The following is an 18521-nucleotide window of genomic DNA, read 5'->3' as shown; positions in this document are numbered from 1 at the left end:
GAACCACCATGGTCAACAAAGTGGTGGCTCATTCCGCCCCTTGGGCCAGACTTCTGTCCCCAACCTGTGCAAAAGTTTTTCGAAAAGGACAATAACCAACAGAGTCCCCAGACAGGTGTTGCTGTCAAGAGCCTGGCCTGGCCCTTCCTCTGCCAAATTGAGGCTCCAGGTGGGGTCCTTGGGCAGGTCGACTTGCCAATACAACATACTTGCCAAGCATTAAGCCTCCCTTTTATTGTATATGTTGCCTCTAAGGGGGGGGGGGGGCGTGGTTGAGTATCAATCGAGTAGGACGTTTCCCAGTGGAGCTACTGCTGGAGAACTCCCATCCAGTGACATACTGGTAAGAATAGGTGCCTGCTGGGCAGCTGCGAACATTTAAACCCCCCCCCACTACCATCACCAATCACCAATCACCAATCACCCTGCACCGTACATCGAGCCAGGGGCACTAGCTAGTGCTTTGATGGGGTACTGAGCTGTAGAGTGGCCTGGAAGCTTATGCAGCCCTCAAAATGGTGGACTAGGGTCTTGCTTAACTACGGTGCAGTGGAGAAGGGCAGCCCCCACAAGCCCTGAATCACCTTCTGAGTGAGGTGCCAACTGGTTGTGAGCCCTGTGGCACCTGTGCAGAAGCCTACGGAGCCCTGATTTGGAGGGTGCGAGTGGCCGGCTTGAAGTTGTGGGGTGCTGCTGTGGCCCAGAGCAGGGGCCCTGAGGGCCACTGTAGGTCTGGCCCTCCCCAGCGTGACCTGAACCACACTGCCTGCCAGCGGACTGAAGCAACATGCTAGGGTGGACATGGAAACCCTAAAGGGAGGTTAATGGTACACTGCTTGGGGCCATGGCCGCTGCCTCCCTGACAGCTGGGGTCCTCAGTGAAGACACAAAACCCAAGTGGAGTGCAAAGACAAGGACAGCGGCGAGCGGCTTCCCTCCCTGTCGGAGTCAGAGGGCTGGACAGAAAGTAGCGCCCACCATGGAGTCCAGGAACAATATTGCTGCCAGAATTGAGCTTGGTGCCACCCCAGATCACTCACTAAGGGTGCACCCAGGCTGGGGTGCTTGCAGATTGTGGCTCACTGTGCTGGCTCACTTATTGCCCTAATTTGAGGACCTGCAGTTGTGCAGACAGAATGTGCTGCTGTGAATCCTTGATGCTGTGCTCCTCCGGCGGCTCACTGCGATCGAGACACTGCCCATGAAGCCCAAGCAGCATGATGCCCAAGCAGCCCCTTTGTAAATAACCAGCCTGTCCAGGCCCAAGCCATCTACCAGGGGTGAGACTGGCCCAGAGTGCATGCAAGCAGCTGTTAGTTGTGCCGACTTGCCTCCTGCTTTGAACTGGATGCCTGCAGCTGTACTGGAGTGAGAGTGGGCTACTGCAGACCTGTGGCACTGTGTTCCCTCTGCAGCCCACTTTCCTGCAGACTGCCTAGTCAGTTGGGGACTACTGACCACCATCTCCCTTCCCTGTAACCTGTACATGGGCACCACAAGGGCTGGGTAGCTGCTCCTGTAGGAGGACCTGCGGACGCACAGCTGGGGGTTGCCCCCCTTTTTGTTTTTCTTCTGCCGGCCACAGAAGAGGACTTGATATTCGGAGTGCCTCCCATGAGAGAGGGACCCTGAACCAACCATTGATCTGACCTTTTATGGGCCTTGATTTGATGGCAGCACTTATCCCAACAGGAGGATATCCATCTAGACACTAAATCTTACTAGCACCTCTCTGCCCTGCTGAGCACCATCCATGAATACTAAGGGCCGGCCAACCGAGGGATTATCCTACCGGCTGCTGCTCTATGCAGGGAGATATTTGCCGTGATATGGTTTGAAGTGGGACACTAATTTGCTTCAGAGGGGCTTGGGTGCCTGTCAATAACATTGTTTATTGTTGCACGAGAGGCACCGTCACCTGGGCTCTGAATTACTGTTTTGCTGCTTCTGTGCGCCTTTCCCGATCCCCTGACAAGTGATCACACATGCCAGCTTCTCGCTCAAAGGCAACTATGGGGAAAGTATTGCACAAGAAAGACCTCAATCCGGGGAACATGCCCATGGAAGAGGCTGGTGACCATGTTCCAGACAAGAGCATCTCTGATCTGCTGTCAGGCCCTCTGAGAAACCTCACCATCTAGGGCATTTTACAAGCCCTAACCACCTTTAGAGAAGTGTTATAGGTGATGATAGACTCTTTAGTGGCAGATATGGGAAATATGAAAGATGGCCATCATCGCTTGGCAGAACGAGCCACTGTGGCAGAGGGAGAATTGGCAGAGATTCCCTCAGACCTGGCATCCACGAAAGAGTGATTTGCTGAACTGGAAGGTAAAATCCACACACTAGAAGCCAAGGCAGAGGATGCTGAAAACAGATCATGGCACAACAATGTAAGAGTGATTGCCCTGCTGGAGTGCATCTAGGTGAACAGCATGGTGGATTTCCTCCTTCTGTCTGAGGGAGGATGTAGCACCAGAGGGTGTTTCTTCTTGCTATGTTTTTGAGAGGGCACATAGTCCTGATGAGACCTCTGCTTCTGGGAGCAACCTGGAGACCGGTGGTCGCCAGACTGTTGCACTGGTAGAACAGGGACCACATTGCAGGTCAAGCTAGTCCGCGAAGGGGACTTAGAGTGGGACACATTAAAGTGATGATATTTCCAGACTATACCTGGGTTGTGCAAAAGCAGTGCGCCACATTCCTGGAGGTACAGAAGCGACTCAGTCATATGCCATGGTTTTTCCGGTTCCCGGCTCCGGATGGCGACCCCGAATGGACAGCAATTCTTCCAAACCCGCATTCATACTCTGGATCGCGGCCACCCCGGAGCAATAGCAGAGTGGCGTCCTCTAAGGAGGAGGTCCAGCTGGAGAGGCAGAGAGCAGTGGAGGTGGTGGCAACTATGAGCAGCAATGGAGAGAGCCATGCATCCTCATTGGGAGACTCTGATGCCCGAGATTAGGACTCTGATCATGGATCCAGCTTTTCTGGAATCTTGGATCCAGAACTGCCCACAGTCACTCCTGAAACCTTGGATGAAATTACCTGAAATCTATTTATTACAGGGTGAATTGAGTTTACTGCTTCAGATGTGGATGGGGTCATAGGGGAATACAAGAGGGAACATGATGACCTCCGGGGCCTACGACCCCTCTCGACTAAGAGTGGCTTGCTTGTTCTCTGCCTGGCAATCACAATAGTGTCTAATTGACACATGGCACTGGAGCCATCAATTAGTGAGGGACTATTCCTTCTTCTAGGGTCTCTGCAAACTTCACCTACCACTGGACAAGTTTCTTTGCACCCTAAATGTACATGGTCTGATGTACGAGGTAGAGTACCTCACTAGAACCATATCCGAACATAATCTGGTCCTCCTTTACTTGCAATGGGAACAACCGAGGCCCAGCATACTGATGTGGTGCCTAAAACCAGAGTGTTATATCCTGCCTATGTGTTACTGTTTCTCCCATATTACCTGGTTCCTAGCTGCTCAGCCTGGGTGTGTTCTGAGTGGAATGTTGGTGTGATGGAGATGCATGGAATGTTTGGGTGCCTGTGTGGTGAGGTGTGACAGTAGAAGATGGGCTGAGCCGCATGCAGGCTGTCCTTGGTGGGGCTGATTTACATTGATGCCAAGCTGTAACTTATTTTTAACAAAGAAACGACATACTCCTCAGCTATGTCTGGTACATCACAACTTAATTTTGGCACCGATCTGGAGACAGACTTGTACGTGACAACTGGTCTAACTGAGGAGGATGATAACCCAGAAAAGAAGAGTGTGCAACTGAACAAACCATACAGAATATGAAACATGAAGAAACAGGAGTAAACTACTAAGGACCTAAAGTAACAGACAGGTGAACACCGCTACAAAGAACGCCATGCAGCCCCACCAGACTCAGCGCAATTAATTTCCATTAAGGATTGCTATCTCCAGCAACAACTTGTGTGATCTTAAGCACATTCAGCATTTTGATCTGAGGAACTCCCTCTCATCGTTGGCTGCAGTATTTAGTCATATGATATTGCTCAAATTTTAGCAAGTTCAAAATCTCAGACATTCAAACTTCTCCACAACCATGTGTGTGCTTAAAATGGGAAATCTCCGCACACTGTGCCATCCCTTTTTCCTGCCTTTTGTTTGTGGAATGTGTCAACACACGCTTTGGTCTGGGATCATACCGCTATAGTGGCATGCTTCAGCGTGGTTTACAACTACAGGACAGTAGCGGCTTACATATGCATTTTCCTTTGCTTTCAGGCGAGCTGTTAACTATGTGCTGTCTCAGCTTGAGGACATGTGACACTGGGGGGAGGGCCTCACTGAACCATCTCACCATAGGGGTTTTCCAAATATAGCCATGGCCTCTGGCACTTATAAGGCAGCCACCTGCTTATATAGAGAGATATGGGGAGACCTATTTGTACCCCTCAACACCCTTTGAGCCTGATGGGAGGAAAAGCTGGGAGAATCAATAGACCGAGTGCACAGCTTGCCTAAAATGTAAGGAAGATGTGGAGATGCATGTTACTTGGAGTATTGTGGGGGGAGTATTATGGGCATTGTTGTAGAAATTACATCAAAAGAAGTCCCCTGCACACCAGGTCACTGTCTATTAAGCTGGTTCCATCATACCACCAAAACCACGAGCAGATTCCAAGACTACTCCTTGATCCTAGCTAAAAGAGAAATCATCAGGAATTCCAAGTCGGCCGGTGTTTCTCCGGGAAGCTCGACATAGGAGGGGTTCTCTATAAATGGCTAGGGCCTGGGACCTATTAGTTGACTGCATGGAAGACCCAGATCCCTTGCCACTATTGTCGTCCCTGGGCTATCCTCTGTGAAGGACCCTTGATGGAGTCTAGTAAAATGGAGGTAAACCTGCACACTATTCCGTATTCAATGCAGGACTGTCTTAAGCCAGCAAACTTGAACTGCAAACAACCGAACAATTGTGGTAAAGTGGTGATTCAAATTGGGACACAGTTGATCCATACATAAACCCATGAGTGCGACTTCAGGAGAGGGAATCATTAGATGGGGAGCAGTTTTTGGTGATACTGATAGTTTCAGGATGTTGGATAGACACATGTTGCTCATACTTAGTGTTGCATATGGGGACCATTTTTCTCTATGGGCAAAAATAAAATCTGTTTACAAATAAATTAGTCCCCTCTCCGGTAGGCCCTGGGTAGCCCATAGGGCAGGGTGCTTTGTAAATAAAAGGTTTGATTGAAAGAAGTGGCCCAACTAGGTTCACCCGGGTCACTCACGACCTCCTCTTGCTTTCCGGTAATGAAGTCGATGAAGCAGTAGAGAATGCAAGCAAAACTAGTTTATTCACAAGATACCCTGCAGTGGGGCTCTATTCTGACCAGCCTTCTATGATGGGACTGACTCTAACAGCATGAAGTTACATTATGTAGGTTGCGGAGCCCACAAAGACCAGCCTATTATGGAAAAATAATGGTAGCAGTCATAATACAATGGGGGTACAGCACATTAGTTTCGATTCCACAGCCTGGTACAAGTTATCTAGTATCTAAGGTCGTTTGGCCTATCCTCCCTTCTAGACAGGTGGGAGAGGGCCTCTATGTAACAGAAAAGGCATGCGTTAATGAGCAAGTTTCAGCATTGAAGAAATATAACTTACCAAATCATTAAAGAAACAAAACTTACCAAAGACCATTTCCTGTAAATGAGCTAGTAACATTTTTGATTGTATAAGCAAATGACGTCTTCGAGAGCTAAAATGGCGGCACAGATGTCAACCTAGCTAACACATTATATTTACTAAGTTTGTCTATACACAATATGATAATATAATGTATTGGCCATATAAATGCTAACATACTATAGGGTAAAATAACAGTAAGATGACAATGTTATGTTTCAACGCTATCATGATGTGTACTTCTAAGTTTTACATCTCCTGGTAGTAAAACTCCTAAATTAGTTTTTTAAAACTGACGTCTACCTGTCCCATAGGATAACATTGGGTTGCTGTATTACATTTAATAAGTGCTAACATTTCATGTTGGTATTTATGAAATTGTTATTAAAACCCTCTTAGGTAAAGTTGTATTTTTAATTTTGAAAATGCCACTTTAGGAAAGCTGGCATTTTCCTGCCCTAAGCCATTTGGTGCCTGGGTCACATGAATGGGGGTAGTTGGCAGTAAGACTTTTTAAATTCCTCTGCCAGTCATCCAATAGAGGTAGTAGGTGTGCCTAAATGAGCCATCTGCTGGCAGGAAGAGAGGTGAGAGGTGGCAGAACTAGGTACACCCCAACTTGCAGCTAAATAGGCTATGTTCTGCCTTCACACAAAGGGCTCGTCTCCACTGTATTGTTTCTGCAGCCAGCTTGGATCCAGGGCAGGGGGTCAGGGAAAGTCCAAGCACTTTAAAGAGACACCTCGAGAAAGTTTTAATTTCAAAGTAGGCATCAGGCATAAAAATAGGGCCCTCAGACACACTCCAGTTCACTTTCCAGACCTGCGGGGGCACTCTCGAGGGACGGCCTGCTGTGTACTCCACAAGACTGCTTTGCTGCACATGGAAGGACTGCTTTGCGGCCTGGAGCCTGCCTTGTACCCTCCGAGGTCTGCCCTTCTGCTTGAGCCCTGCTTCTTTACCTGAACCCAGGCCTACCAGAGTAACTCAAAGGGCTAGTTTGAGCCACAGGGACATAACCGGTTCCCACCATCTTGAATCCACACCTGGACAACGTCTAAGTCAGTCCCAACACCCCATGTGGTGCCCCTCCAGTCCTGGACCCTTGGTGGAAGTGCTAATGGTACCCAGGCAAAAATAACAATTGATGGACAGAATGCAAAACAATGTCATACATTCACCCCAGTACAAAGATCTGAGCCTAAAGCCATTGGTTTTTTTGTTCACCATGCCATTGCAGTTTGAACCCAGCCATATGCAAATCTGTCTTGACCCTGTGCCCAATGGGAACAGTCCAGCCCGAACTGCCAGGCCCTTCATGGACAGGAAACAAGCATCGTAGGACAGGTTTCGGGGTTTCACACCACATCAGCCAGGATAACTTGACTCCAGTGGCATGGAGAGCATGGGACCCACGTCTGGGCATATCCGTCCCACTCGCACCCAGGCAGCCAAAATCGTAAACTTGGCACTTAGAAAATGTTTGGCTAAACACTTGTCTGAGAACCTAAGGAAGACTTGGACCGACCTTCTCATTGATCCACCATGTTCTTTTCTGCAGCCGCAAATCCTGTCCTTCGCCAAAGGAATATCCGGCCTCTTTGAACTCTCGTCAGCTCCTGCCTCATCTTACGGGAGATTTTCAACTTCTATAAAAGTGATTGTCTGAACATAAATCTTCACGATGACTTAATCTAGTGCCTCAACATCGATGACACTCCTTCCTGGGACACTGTCTGCAGCCTTGCCCTGCTGAACCTCACATTCTCATAACATTTTTCTTGCAAATTCTGTCCGAAAGTATGCGCCGACGGGACCCTATCCACTTCTTGTATCCGACCCGCACTGTCTGTTGGCCATAGTTTTAGACTTTGAGCCAGTTCCACTTGCCCTTTCTGCAGCTGTGTTGGGCCCTTGCCTTAATGGTGGAAATTTGATATCATTGCTAACCATAGCTTTATCCTAATGTTGTGTACTTTTAAATGCAAACTTGTTTGAAAGCAAATTCAATGAAGTAAGAGCAAAGCAGTTAGTTACTCACCAGTGAGTGTAAAACATGAAGTAACTCAGTGAATACTCTGAATTTTCAGGTGTTCGTATTTCTGTAATGGTTGGTTTGCCTTTATACAAATTAAAGTGTTACATTTTCTTTCAGCTATTCTTACCAGCCACCGACTTCAAGTGTTCTGTCAACTAATTCTCAAAGTTGGAAATTTCCTCAACTATGTAAGTAGTTTACATCACTAGACTTTACAGCAAATAGTAATTGTTTTACAAATATTTTTCGAGAGCAGATAGTTACAGAAAGCTCAAAGATGTGATCATTTCAGATTTTCACCTTTCCTATTTTTCTCTGTTGTCTCTTTAAGGGAAACCGCATGGGAGAGGCAAATGGCTTTAAAATTGGCACCTTGCTAAAGCTGACTGAGATCCGTGCAAAGAAGTCACAAATTACACTGCTGCACCACATTCTAGAGGTCTTTCTTTCTTCCTAGTTTATGTTTTTGCATTTACACTTTACGCCAATCTGTTATTCAAGTAGGGAATAAGCATACACACAAAGTGATTTGAAATCAGCCAAATCTTATGTGAAATGCCAACTGTTTAGGTGTGCTACTTTTACCCCGCAGGTAAGCGCATCCATTTTTGCATTTTAGGTGAGTAAATTGATGGTCCTTTTTAGTACCTTTGCATCATGGTACATTATATAGTAGGCAAGTAATTCATTTAATGGATTTAAGTGACCTAGTGTTAGTCGTATGTATATTAAATGTTAAACCATTAAATGGGGGTAGTAATCAGAATGAAACCTGTTCCCATGCAATAATCACTAAAAAGCTTGCATTTACAAGAGCATCCTTCGCTAAGAAATTGGGGAAGAAGCTGCCAGGGGAACTTTTGCAAATATTTAAAGTGAAGTGCATTACAGCCACTATGTACGGGATAGGGGTGTGGGGCTTCGCTAACACCCTTCCACTGCAGCAGGCGGAAAATTCCTTCTTGCGGTAAATTTTGTCTGCTCCTCCGAGCACATCCTCCTTTGTCATGAGGAGCTGGGCCTTCCTTTTATTTCCGACCTTCTTAGATTGGAACCAGTACTCCTGTGGCACAGGATCTGGTCCAAGGAGCAGACAAAATTAAATAGAGACATTATGAAGGATAGCATAGGTCTGGATGGGGCCTTAAAGATCCCATGGATCAACTTTAAATGCAATTTCATGAAGGACCTAGGTCACCCGGAATACTTCAAAAATCCCACTGCTATGTTAGCCGTGTCGAGAAAGGCTCTGAAAAGGGAGGGTCTACAATTATTGGTCTCCTTGAGAATGGCAGGGGAAATGGTGAATCCTGGCGTTATGCAACACCAATTAACGCGTTCTTGTGTCCAAATGGAGCCTTACCTAATATTTGTACCAGGCGCATACGATAGGATGCTTCTGACAAGATTTAGATGGGGCAATGTCCACAGAATAACGACAACACCATCTATGAATGACTGGTCACGTAACCTGCCTCTGTGACAGACATTCAGAGCAGTCCACGATTCATTTAATGTTTTTTTGAAAATTTTATGAAGAGTTGAGGAAAGTGTGGATACTTTCACTTTTAAAACACCAAGGGGTAAGGCAATGCCGTCCAGCTCTTATTTGGTTGCAGTTCTTGGAATTTGAACACATTGCGTGGAGAGTAGCAAAGTTTTTAAAGAAAGCTATCCTGCAGCGAAAACACATGACACTGGATGCCCTGTAAACTCAGGGCACCTTCTCCGCAGCACATAGCAGGTTTTTAAAACATAACATTTGCATTTGTGTGGTTGTATGACATCTTAAATATATTGTGTATATTTTGTAGATTTTATTTTTTGTAATTTCAAATGAAATTTTATATGGATTTTTCTTATGTTTTTGTGATTGGTACAATAACAATCGAATAAAGCTTTCCTTGACTAAAATGGGGGTAGCAAGGAGCTTTTAGGCTTCAGGGATGGGTAGTGTTACGGAGTTTTTATGGTTCATGGGCACAGTTGAGGGATAATAAGGGCTTTTAGGGTTTGGGTGTGGTTGTATGTAGACGTGTGTATAAAATATATATATATTCACTGAAAAAAACATCAGTTTCAGGCACTTTATAGTTAGAAATTTGCATTTAAAAACAAACCTAGAAATCCACTAAAAAAAAAAACATGGGTTTCAGGCAAGTTATAGTTAGAAATTAGCATTTAAAAAAACCATAGAAATTCACTGAAAAAGCCATAGGTTTGAGGAACGTTGTAGTTGGACATTTCACTCGTACAAAACCATAGAAATTCCGGTGTTATAGTTATAGTTAGTTCAGCTAACTATAAGTCGTGCCCTCGCAATGCACTGCTGATGATGTCACATATTACATCATTCATGACATGGTTAGTGACATCACTGATGACATCACTGATGACATCTCAAATGGCATCACTGATGACATCATCCAGTGACTGTGTGTTTTCGTAAAGTTTAAATTTGTTTTATATATATGCCAAGCTGTATTGAAGAATGAGTGGTTGTAGAAGTGTCTGTATGGAGGATTTAGTAGGTACATGACTGACTGTATAAGTGAGTGATTAAATGTCTTTCTGAATGCATGGGTTAGTGACTAAAACTGTGTGAAAGTCTGTTGTGTAAGCTGCTGCATGGGTTGGTGAGTAGCTGCTGGAGTGTCTATATGGGTAATTGATTGCTTGCATGAGAATTTGTATGGCTGCCTGAGTGTGTGTGTGGGTTGGTGGGAGGTGTGGGACTCTGTGCATAGATGTGTGAGTGGTTGATTCACTGGGTGTACGGGTTCAAGAGTGCATGTGGAAACAGCTGCATGGGTGGGTGAGTGTGTGTATGGGTGTGTTGGTGAGTAAATGGATGTCTCAGTGGTACATGTGCAAGTAAGTACATATGTAAAAGGCAGTATATGTGAGTGTATATAAATAACTATATGTGAGTCAGTAATTGTGAGAGTGGCTTCATGAATGAGTGTGTATTTGTATCGGTGATTCTATAAGACTGATTGTGTTAGTATCTGTATGAATAAGTGAGGTGGTGTCTGTATAACTGTATAGGTGAGTAAATGGAAGTATGATTGATTCTTTGCATGACTGACTAGGTGTGTGAGTAACTCTGGATATGTGGCAGTGGGTCCGATCCTTTCTGACCCAACGCCATCAAGCTGTCAGACTATCCCAGTTTACTGCCTCCCAGGTCAAACTGTCCTGTGGTGTCCCACAAGGCTCTTCCCTCTCCCCCCTCCTTTTTAATTTGTATCTTTCCCCACTTATCCGTGCCCTCCGTCAGTTCAATGTCACAGCATTCAATTATGCTGATGACATACAACTCATTTTCAACATCAACTCCTCCGCTGACTCTATTGCCACCTTTCAAAATACCCTGTGCTTTATCAGCAACTGGATGAGCTCAAACCATCTGAAGCTCAACCCCGACAAGACCGAACTCGTTCTTGTCGGGGGTCCCCTCAACCCTTGGGATTCTTCTTTTTGGCCTCTCAGCCTTGGCAGTCCACCTAGCCCCGCCAACTGTGTTAAAAGTCTGGGAGTCGTCATCAGTAGTAATCTCTCCATGACGCCCCAGATTAGCGCGGTAGTCTCCTCCAGCCATTTCCAATTAAGGAAAATTAAGAAAATCTCCCGGCTACTTACTTCCGAGGCTCTTACCTTGGCCCTGATGGCGCTTGTAATATCGAGGTTAGACTACGCCAACGCGCTCTATGTAGGCATCCCAGCCTACCAACTCAGGCGGCTTCAGCTGATCCAGAATCAGGCTGCCCGCCTGATCCACTTCCTCCCTAGAGATCATCATGTCCGTCCCCTCCTAAAGAGCCTTCATTGGCTCCCTGTAGCCGCCCGCTGTAAGTTCAAGCTGGGTTGTATCATTTACAAATCTCTAGCCGGCCAGGGCCCCCTCTTTATTTCTTCCCTTCTTCAATCCTACGTCCCTTCCCGCACTCTCCGGTCTTCCCAAATGGTCTTGCTTTCCATCCCTAGATATAAGAGGAAGAAACACGGCGGGCTCAAGTTCTCCTTCCTGGCCCCCACTTTTTGGAACTCCCTCCCCTTGTCCCTGAGATTGACCACTTCGTACCCCAGCTTCAGATCTGCCCTTAAGACTTTTCTTTTCACAGAATCTTATCAATAAACGGCCTTTGCGCTATCTTCTGCTCTCTTTACTTTGGCGCCAAGAAACCTAATGGTGTTAGTTGCGCCCTTATAAATTTATTTAACATAACATAACATAACAGTGTGTGAGTGCCTGTATAGGTGTATGAGTGCATATGATAGTGTTGTATTCATGAGTGACTGCATTGGTGAAGGAGTGGATGCATGTGTAGACCTAGGAATCAGTCAGCGCATATTTAGTAACTAGTATTGATGTCTATTTTTTCAAAAAATGGTAGTCTGTATTTTAGAGTGGGTGTATCAAAGTTTCCATCAGGTGTGAGGAGGTGCATCAGATTTTCACGCGGATGATGTCATCAGTGATGTCACTGACCATGTCATGAATGATGTAATGTCACGTCATCAGCAGCGCATTGCGGGGGCGTGACTTATAGTTAGCTGAACTAACTATAACTATAACACCGGAATTTCTATGGTTTTGTACGAGTGAAATGTCCAACTAACTATAACGTTCCTGAAACCTATGGTTTTTTTCAGTGAATTTCAAAGGTTTTTTAAATGAAAATTTGTAAGTCTAATGTACCTCAATCCTATGTTTATTTTTCTTCTATACATATATATATATATATATTTTTTTTTTTATTTTATTTTTTTAATTGTGAATAATTTTTAGTTAGGAAGCCATATTCATTTTCTTTTTTTTTTATGTGATATTATACAGAAGTCACGCACCCTTCGCGCATCCTACACGATGGCTGTGCGCATTCCGCTAGCCATTTTGAAAAGTCGCGCTGGGTTCGCGACTTTGGCGTAGTTTGTAAAGTATGAAATATCTTTAAATTAATTATTAATAAAAGTTTTCCTTTAAGTGTTTGTCTAAATCTATTAATAAAAGTATTATTTTCAATATAATTTTGACGAAAGTAAAGTTATGAAATGCGCGGTGTAGCCGTTTAATGTGCGCAACATCTCCCCACATGTATTTCCAGGGTCGTGCCGTGATCGCACTGAGATCGAACCGAAGTCGAGACTTCGGCGTACTTTTAAAGATGAAAAAATGACTATAGAAAGTTTGAATATGATATTCGACTGAACAGTTTTGCTAATATACTTATTAAAAGTTTATGGAAATTTTTATTTATAGTGTATAATGATGTATATGATTTTCGTGGGGTGCGTGAAGGGTGCGTTCACCCTACGCAACTTCATGTCCGCAAAAGAAAAAAGGAATCTGATTGGTTGAAATCAATTTCATTGTGAAAGAGGGTGTTTGTTTATTTTTAATACAACTATGGCTTCTAGTTTTGCCGAAGTTGATCCACTTGCAGTAGAGGAGGAAGTTCAGATGGTGCAGCAGAAGAAGAAAAGGAAAGCATCGTTTGGTCCTTTTTTTAGTGTACAAGAGGACCTGCAATGGATGCCGCTTCTGCCTCCCGTAACTTAGAACAGCACAGTACGGTCAAACTGCGGTGGGAAGCACACTTGTTGACCTCTAATGGCACTTCTCCACACTTCGGGGAGGACGCTTTCCATTAGCTGGGTTTTATAATGTGTCGCACCGTCCCCGTCCAACAACAGAACTCCTTTAGATCGAAACCAACTCTTCCACTCTCTCACCGGAAGTGAAACAAGGCCACGCGGACACTTTCACAATACAACAGCCGGGAATGCACTTTTCGGTAAAAACACATTCATTCCTCCTAATCCAATAAGACTCTGAAGAACAGGGGCCGGCTTCGATCGGTAAACAGCTGTTATAACGAAATTTTTTACTTCGCAATACCATTACAACGCATGCATTACCATGCATGCGTTGTACATCGCGAAGTCATTACTACGCATTTTTTTAGAACGCATGGTCATTTACCACGCATGCCTTTACAACGAATTTCGTTGTAAAGGTATGTATGGTAAATGACCATGCGTTCTAAAAAAAACTGTAGATGATCCACGTCGTTGTGAGGAAAATGAACAGCCTATGTATCCTTACGACATGCACCGCCCCTCAGAGATGATGTGAAGCAGGAACCACGAAGAGTGACAGGTAAGGGGGATTGGGCATGGGGTGGGGGTTACTTTTCTAGGGTTTAGGGTAGTGCAGTGGTGTTTGGGTAGTGTAGGGGGTCGTGCTGGGGTAGATTTAGGGTAGTGCAGTGGTATTTGGATAGTGTTTCGGGGTTCGGTCTGGGGTAGTGTTTTAAGGTTTAGGGTAGTGCAGTGGTGTTTGGGTAGTATAGGGTGTCGTGCTGGGGGTAGTGTTTTAGGGTTTAGGGTAGCGCAGTGGTGTTTGGGTAGTGTAGGGGGTCGTGCTAGGGTAGTGTTTTAGGATACCACAGTGGTGTTTGGGTAGTGTAGGGAGTCATGCTGTGGGTAGTGTTTTAGGGTGTAAGGTAGCCCACTTGTGTTTGGGTAGTATAGGGTGTCATGCCGGGGGTAGATTTAGGGTTTAGGGTAGTGCAGTGGTGTTTGGGTAGTGTAGGGGGTCATGCTGAGGGTAGGGTTTTAGGGTTTAGGGTAGTGCAGTGGTGTCTGTGTAGTGTAGGGTGTCGTGCGTGGGTAGATTTAGGGTTTAGGGTAGTGCAGTGGTGTTTGGGTAGTGTTGGGGGTCATGCTGAGGGTAGTGTTTTAGGGTTTAGGGTAGTGCAGTGGTGTCTGTGTAGTGTAGGGGGTCATGCTGAGGTAGATTTAGGTTTCACACACGTTATAGTTAGGAATTAGCATTTAAAAAACCTTGCAAATTCACTGAAAAAACCATAGGTTTCACACATGTTATAGTTAGCGGAAATTTTACTGATAAAAAACCAATGAAATTCCCCCGTTATAGTTAGAGCAGGCAACTATAACTCACGCGACCGCAATCTTCTGCTGATGACATATGTGTCTTTATTAAAAAAAAATATTTGTAATATATGTATAGCTAAAAATGTATGGAAGAAGACATGGGCAAATAAGTGTCTAAATACAGTATTAGCATCAGCAGAGGATTGCGGTCGCGTGAGTTATAGTTGCCTGCACTAACTATAACGGGGGAATTTCATTGGTTTTTTATCAGTAAAATTTCCGCTAACTATAACATGTGTGAAACCTATGGTTTTTTCAGTGAATATATATATATATATATATATATATTACCTACTGGCGGTCGCCAGTAGGTAGTTATAGTTAGGACCACGTTTCCATAGGAAAACCTCAACATTCTATTTTGAATAACTTTGGCGCCGGTCGACGAATCCTCGCGAATTTCTCAAAATAGGTGGGGCGCTACGCTCCGCTCCTACCCTGAAAGTCTCGGGGGGATCCGTCAAGCGGGGGCTGAGATAAAAGGGGGGTCCCAAAACGCGTTTTTCCCATGCATTTTTCCATAGGACCTTTAGAACGAGCTACAGCCCGAACGGCTGAACAGAATTACTCAAAATTTGGCAGAGAGGTAGTCCCTAGGTCAAGGAAGTGCCTTTTTTAGGTTTGGTGTAAATCTGTTCAGTAGATTCTGAGAAAATAGCCTTTAAATCAATATATATATCTGAGCCCGCTTACGGTACGCTTACCGTACGCTTACGGTAAGCGTACGGTGGCGTGCGCGAGCGCGATTCTGATTGGCTCTTAGATCTTAGTAAACATTCGAATCGGCCGAAACCAGGAAGCGGCGGCCGCCATTTTCTGTGTTTCACTCTGAAAAAAAAAGAGTGAAAACAAGAAAAGGGGGCAATGAGGAGAGTTACAGACCACCTTACATTTGTGAGGGGGTCAAAGAAGGACTGTAAAGTACAAAACAAACATTTATTGATTTTTAAAAAAAATCACGGGGTACGCGTACGGTAAGCTTACGGTAAGCGTACGGAAGAAACATGGCGTGCGCGAAGGAGATTCTGATTGGCCCATAGATCTTAGTAAACATTCGAATCGGCCGAAACCAGGAAGCGGCGGCCGCCATTTTGTGTGTTTCACTCAGAAAAAAAAAGAGTGAAAACAAGGAAAGGGGGCAATGAGGAGAGTTACAGACCCCCTAACATTTGTAAGGGGGTCAAAGAAGGACAGAAAAGTACAAAAAAAACATTTATTGATTTTAAAAAAAACTCACGGGGTACGCGTACGGTAAGCTTACGGTAAGCGTACGGTAAAAAAAATAAAAAAAAATAAATGAAAAGCAGATTTAAGAGTTTAGAAATTAGGGAGCTCTAAAAAGAGCTGTTGTGTTTATGAAGTCATTTTTTTAGTGGTACCTACAAGTAAGTACCGATGCAGAGTCTAAGGTTCAAGAGGAAGACTCTGTTCCCTTCATCATTGAAGTGCACACCATCTCCTCTATAAATGTCTTGCATGTCATAACGCAAGTTGTGGTGGTAAATGGCACCCATACCATAGTCACGGAGGAAAGCAGAAACAGATTTGTTGACGTGCTTTCTTGCTTTGTCAATCTGCGGACAGAAATGATTGGACCAGTTCCATTTTTGCCTTTGGCGTATGTTGGAAAACACAAAGGCAGTTTTAGGGAAAAGTGTAAACAGTTGTGCAAAGGTGTCCTTCATAAGCATTTCCAGACCTACCCCAGTCAAAGTGCCTAGGTCATTGCCACCACAGTGCACTATTATGAGGTCAGGGTGTTGGATTTGAATGAAGGATTTCACCAATGGCATCAATTGGTGCCACTTTAACCCTCTCTGACCAATCCATTTAATGTCTACATTTGGCAAAGCAAGGTCTCTCACCATACCTGTTTTCTCTGCAAACTTTTCACTCCAGAAGACATAGCTGTGCCCTACAATCCACACTGTGAACATCTTCAAAGGAGAACTGGATGCACTCAGGAGGTGTCTTTCAGTAGAATGGCAATATGAAAAGAAAGACAGTTTGGAAATGGAGGCATACATATTTTTTTCAAAACAAAAAGAACTGATTGGCTGTTTCATACCATTCTAGAATAAAAACTAGGCTGTATGTGTAAATTAATAGAAGCATGTTTTGTATTGGTACAAAAAAATGTGTAACCAAAGAACAGTACTATGGATTTGCTGTAAGGTTTGAAAAGTCAAGCACTCTTGCTCTGTGGAATTGAAACATTGTGTGTCGAACTTCTGACCTAACTCTACACAGCAGTGTTCCATGAGCTGTTGCTATGGTAGCAGGCAGAAGTCAAGTTGGGGGAAGGGTACTAGGCAGAAGTCAAGTTGGGGGAAGGGTACTTTTGGAAAAGGGTTGGTTTTCAACCAATAGAAATGTGTGATTACATTTGAAAAAAAGGGGGAAGCACTGAGATTTGAAACTTACATGTATATGTGTGGAAAAATAGAGGGAAAGTTTGCCATTATCTGGTTCTGCTGAGAGGAGAGAGGTGAACACAACAGAGATCCTGGCTCTGATAATCTGCTGTTTGAGTGTCACATTTAATGAATAAATATTTTTTCAGTGAGTATGGTAAGTCAATAATAATAATTGTAGTCTCTCAAGGACAATGTAATGTGATAAATGATTTTTAGTTTTTTTTTTAAAAATTAAAAAAAAGTACGCGCACCGTACGCGTACGGTAAAAAAAAATAAAAAAAAGTTTTTAAAAACATATGTAAAAAAAAGATGAAAGATAAGGTTGGCTCTTAAAAGAACCGTTGTGTTCATGCAGGGACAGAGGAAAGGAAGCATGGGAAAATTATTCAAAGCGACAAATGTGCTGATCTATTTTGTTGTTCACTAGGGAAACACTGGTCTCCCTATGGCAAATTAGATCTTTACAAAATGTGCAATGAATATCAACCTTCCGAAATCGAGGGTTCATTTCCAGAGGGCCTTCAAAAGGAGATTCTCCCCCCACAGATGAAGGGCTCACCTGACCTGCAGAAGAAGGAGTAAGCCCTGCAGGTGATGGTCCAGGCTGAGCTGCTGTGGATGTACTGGCTCGTCTTTCTGAAGAGTTACCTCCAAAAAGATGACCATGTGTCCTTCTGTGTACATCCTGGAGGTGTCTCTTCATGGTGTGATTCCCAAAGGAATACTTCCTGTCAGGATTACCTCTAGAAAGTACACGCTTACACAGCCTGCAAGTAACTAAGGGTGCATTCACCTTTTGCTGGCCTTCTGGAAAAGTAAAATAATCCCAAACATAAGAAGGCTTTTGTTTCCTCGATCTCTGCCTCAAGACAGTGCTGCTAGTGCTAGCCTCACTCTCAGAAGAGCTCTGCTGTTCTGCCATCGTATCCCAAAGACAAACCAGCTCCTTCTCCCAAGGGATCACAAGCAGAAATGAGGGGAATGGGTGTGGTGTAGGAGAGTTCTAGAACTGAAAGTAGTTTCAACCAATCAAAAGTTGTGTTTCAAGATCACATGACCTACCGTACGCTTACGGTACGCTTACGGTACGCTTACGGCAAAAAGTACGCGTGCGCGTAAAAAAGACACGCGCATGCGCATAACAGTCACTCCCCGGCACTTCCGCGTAACGTGCGCGTGTGGCGTAAGCGCGCACGCGTCCCACGCGCAGTACGCGCGGCTACGCAAAGTACGTAACTATACGCAAGCAGCGTAGATAGATTACGGACGTTGCGTAAACCGTACGCTTACCGTGAGCTTACGGTACGCGTACTAAAAAAAAATAAAAAAAAAAAAAAAGAACTGGAAATAAATTTTACATGTTTATTTTAAAAAATATATTAAAAAAAAATATTTAAGGATTTTAAAAATTTAAGCATAGT

The 18521-nt window shown here is 44.4% G+C and overlaps 1 protein-coding gene across 3 annotated transcripts in view; it reads left to right on the top strand.

Annotated features, from left to right (window-relative positions):
* Nucleotides 1-18521, top strand: part of LOC146798906 (inverted formin-2-like) — a 359639-nt gene that overhangs the window by 194251 nt on the left and 146867 nt on the right. For 2 of the 3 annotated variants that reach the window (XM_085628013.1, XM_085628015.1), the window contains 2 exons: nt 7840-7910; nt 8054-8161. In XM_085628013.1, the coding sequence (XP_085484139.1) occupies nt 7840-7910; nt 8054-8161 (179 nt within the window). The remainder of the gene's footprint in view (nt 1-7839; nt 7911-8053; nt 8162-18521) is intronic. The other variant, XM_085628014.1, reaches the window with a different exon arrangement.

The sequence above is a fragment of the Triturus cristatus genome, chromosome 9 (genome assembly GCF_964204655.1).
Source record: "Triturus cristatus chromosome 9, aTriCri1.1, whole genome shotgun sequence".
In the NCBI taxonomy this organism is placed as follows: domain Eukaryota; kingdom Metazoa; phylum Chordata; class Amphibia; order Caudata; family Salamandridae; genus Triturus; species Triturus cristatus.
The sequence above is the reverse complement of the archived record's forward strand: the minus strand, read 5'-3'. Positions and strand labels throughout refer to the sequence as shown.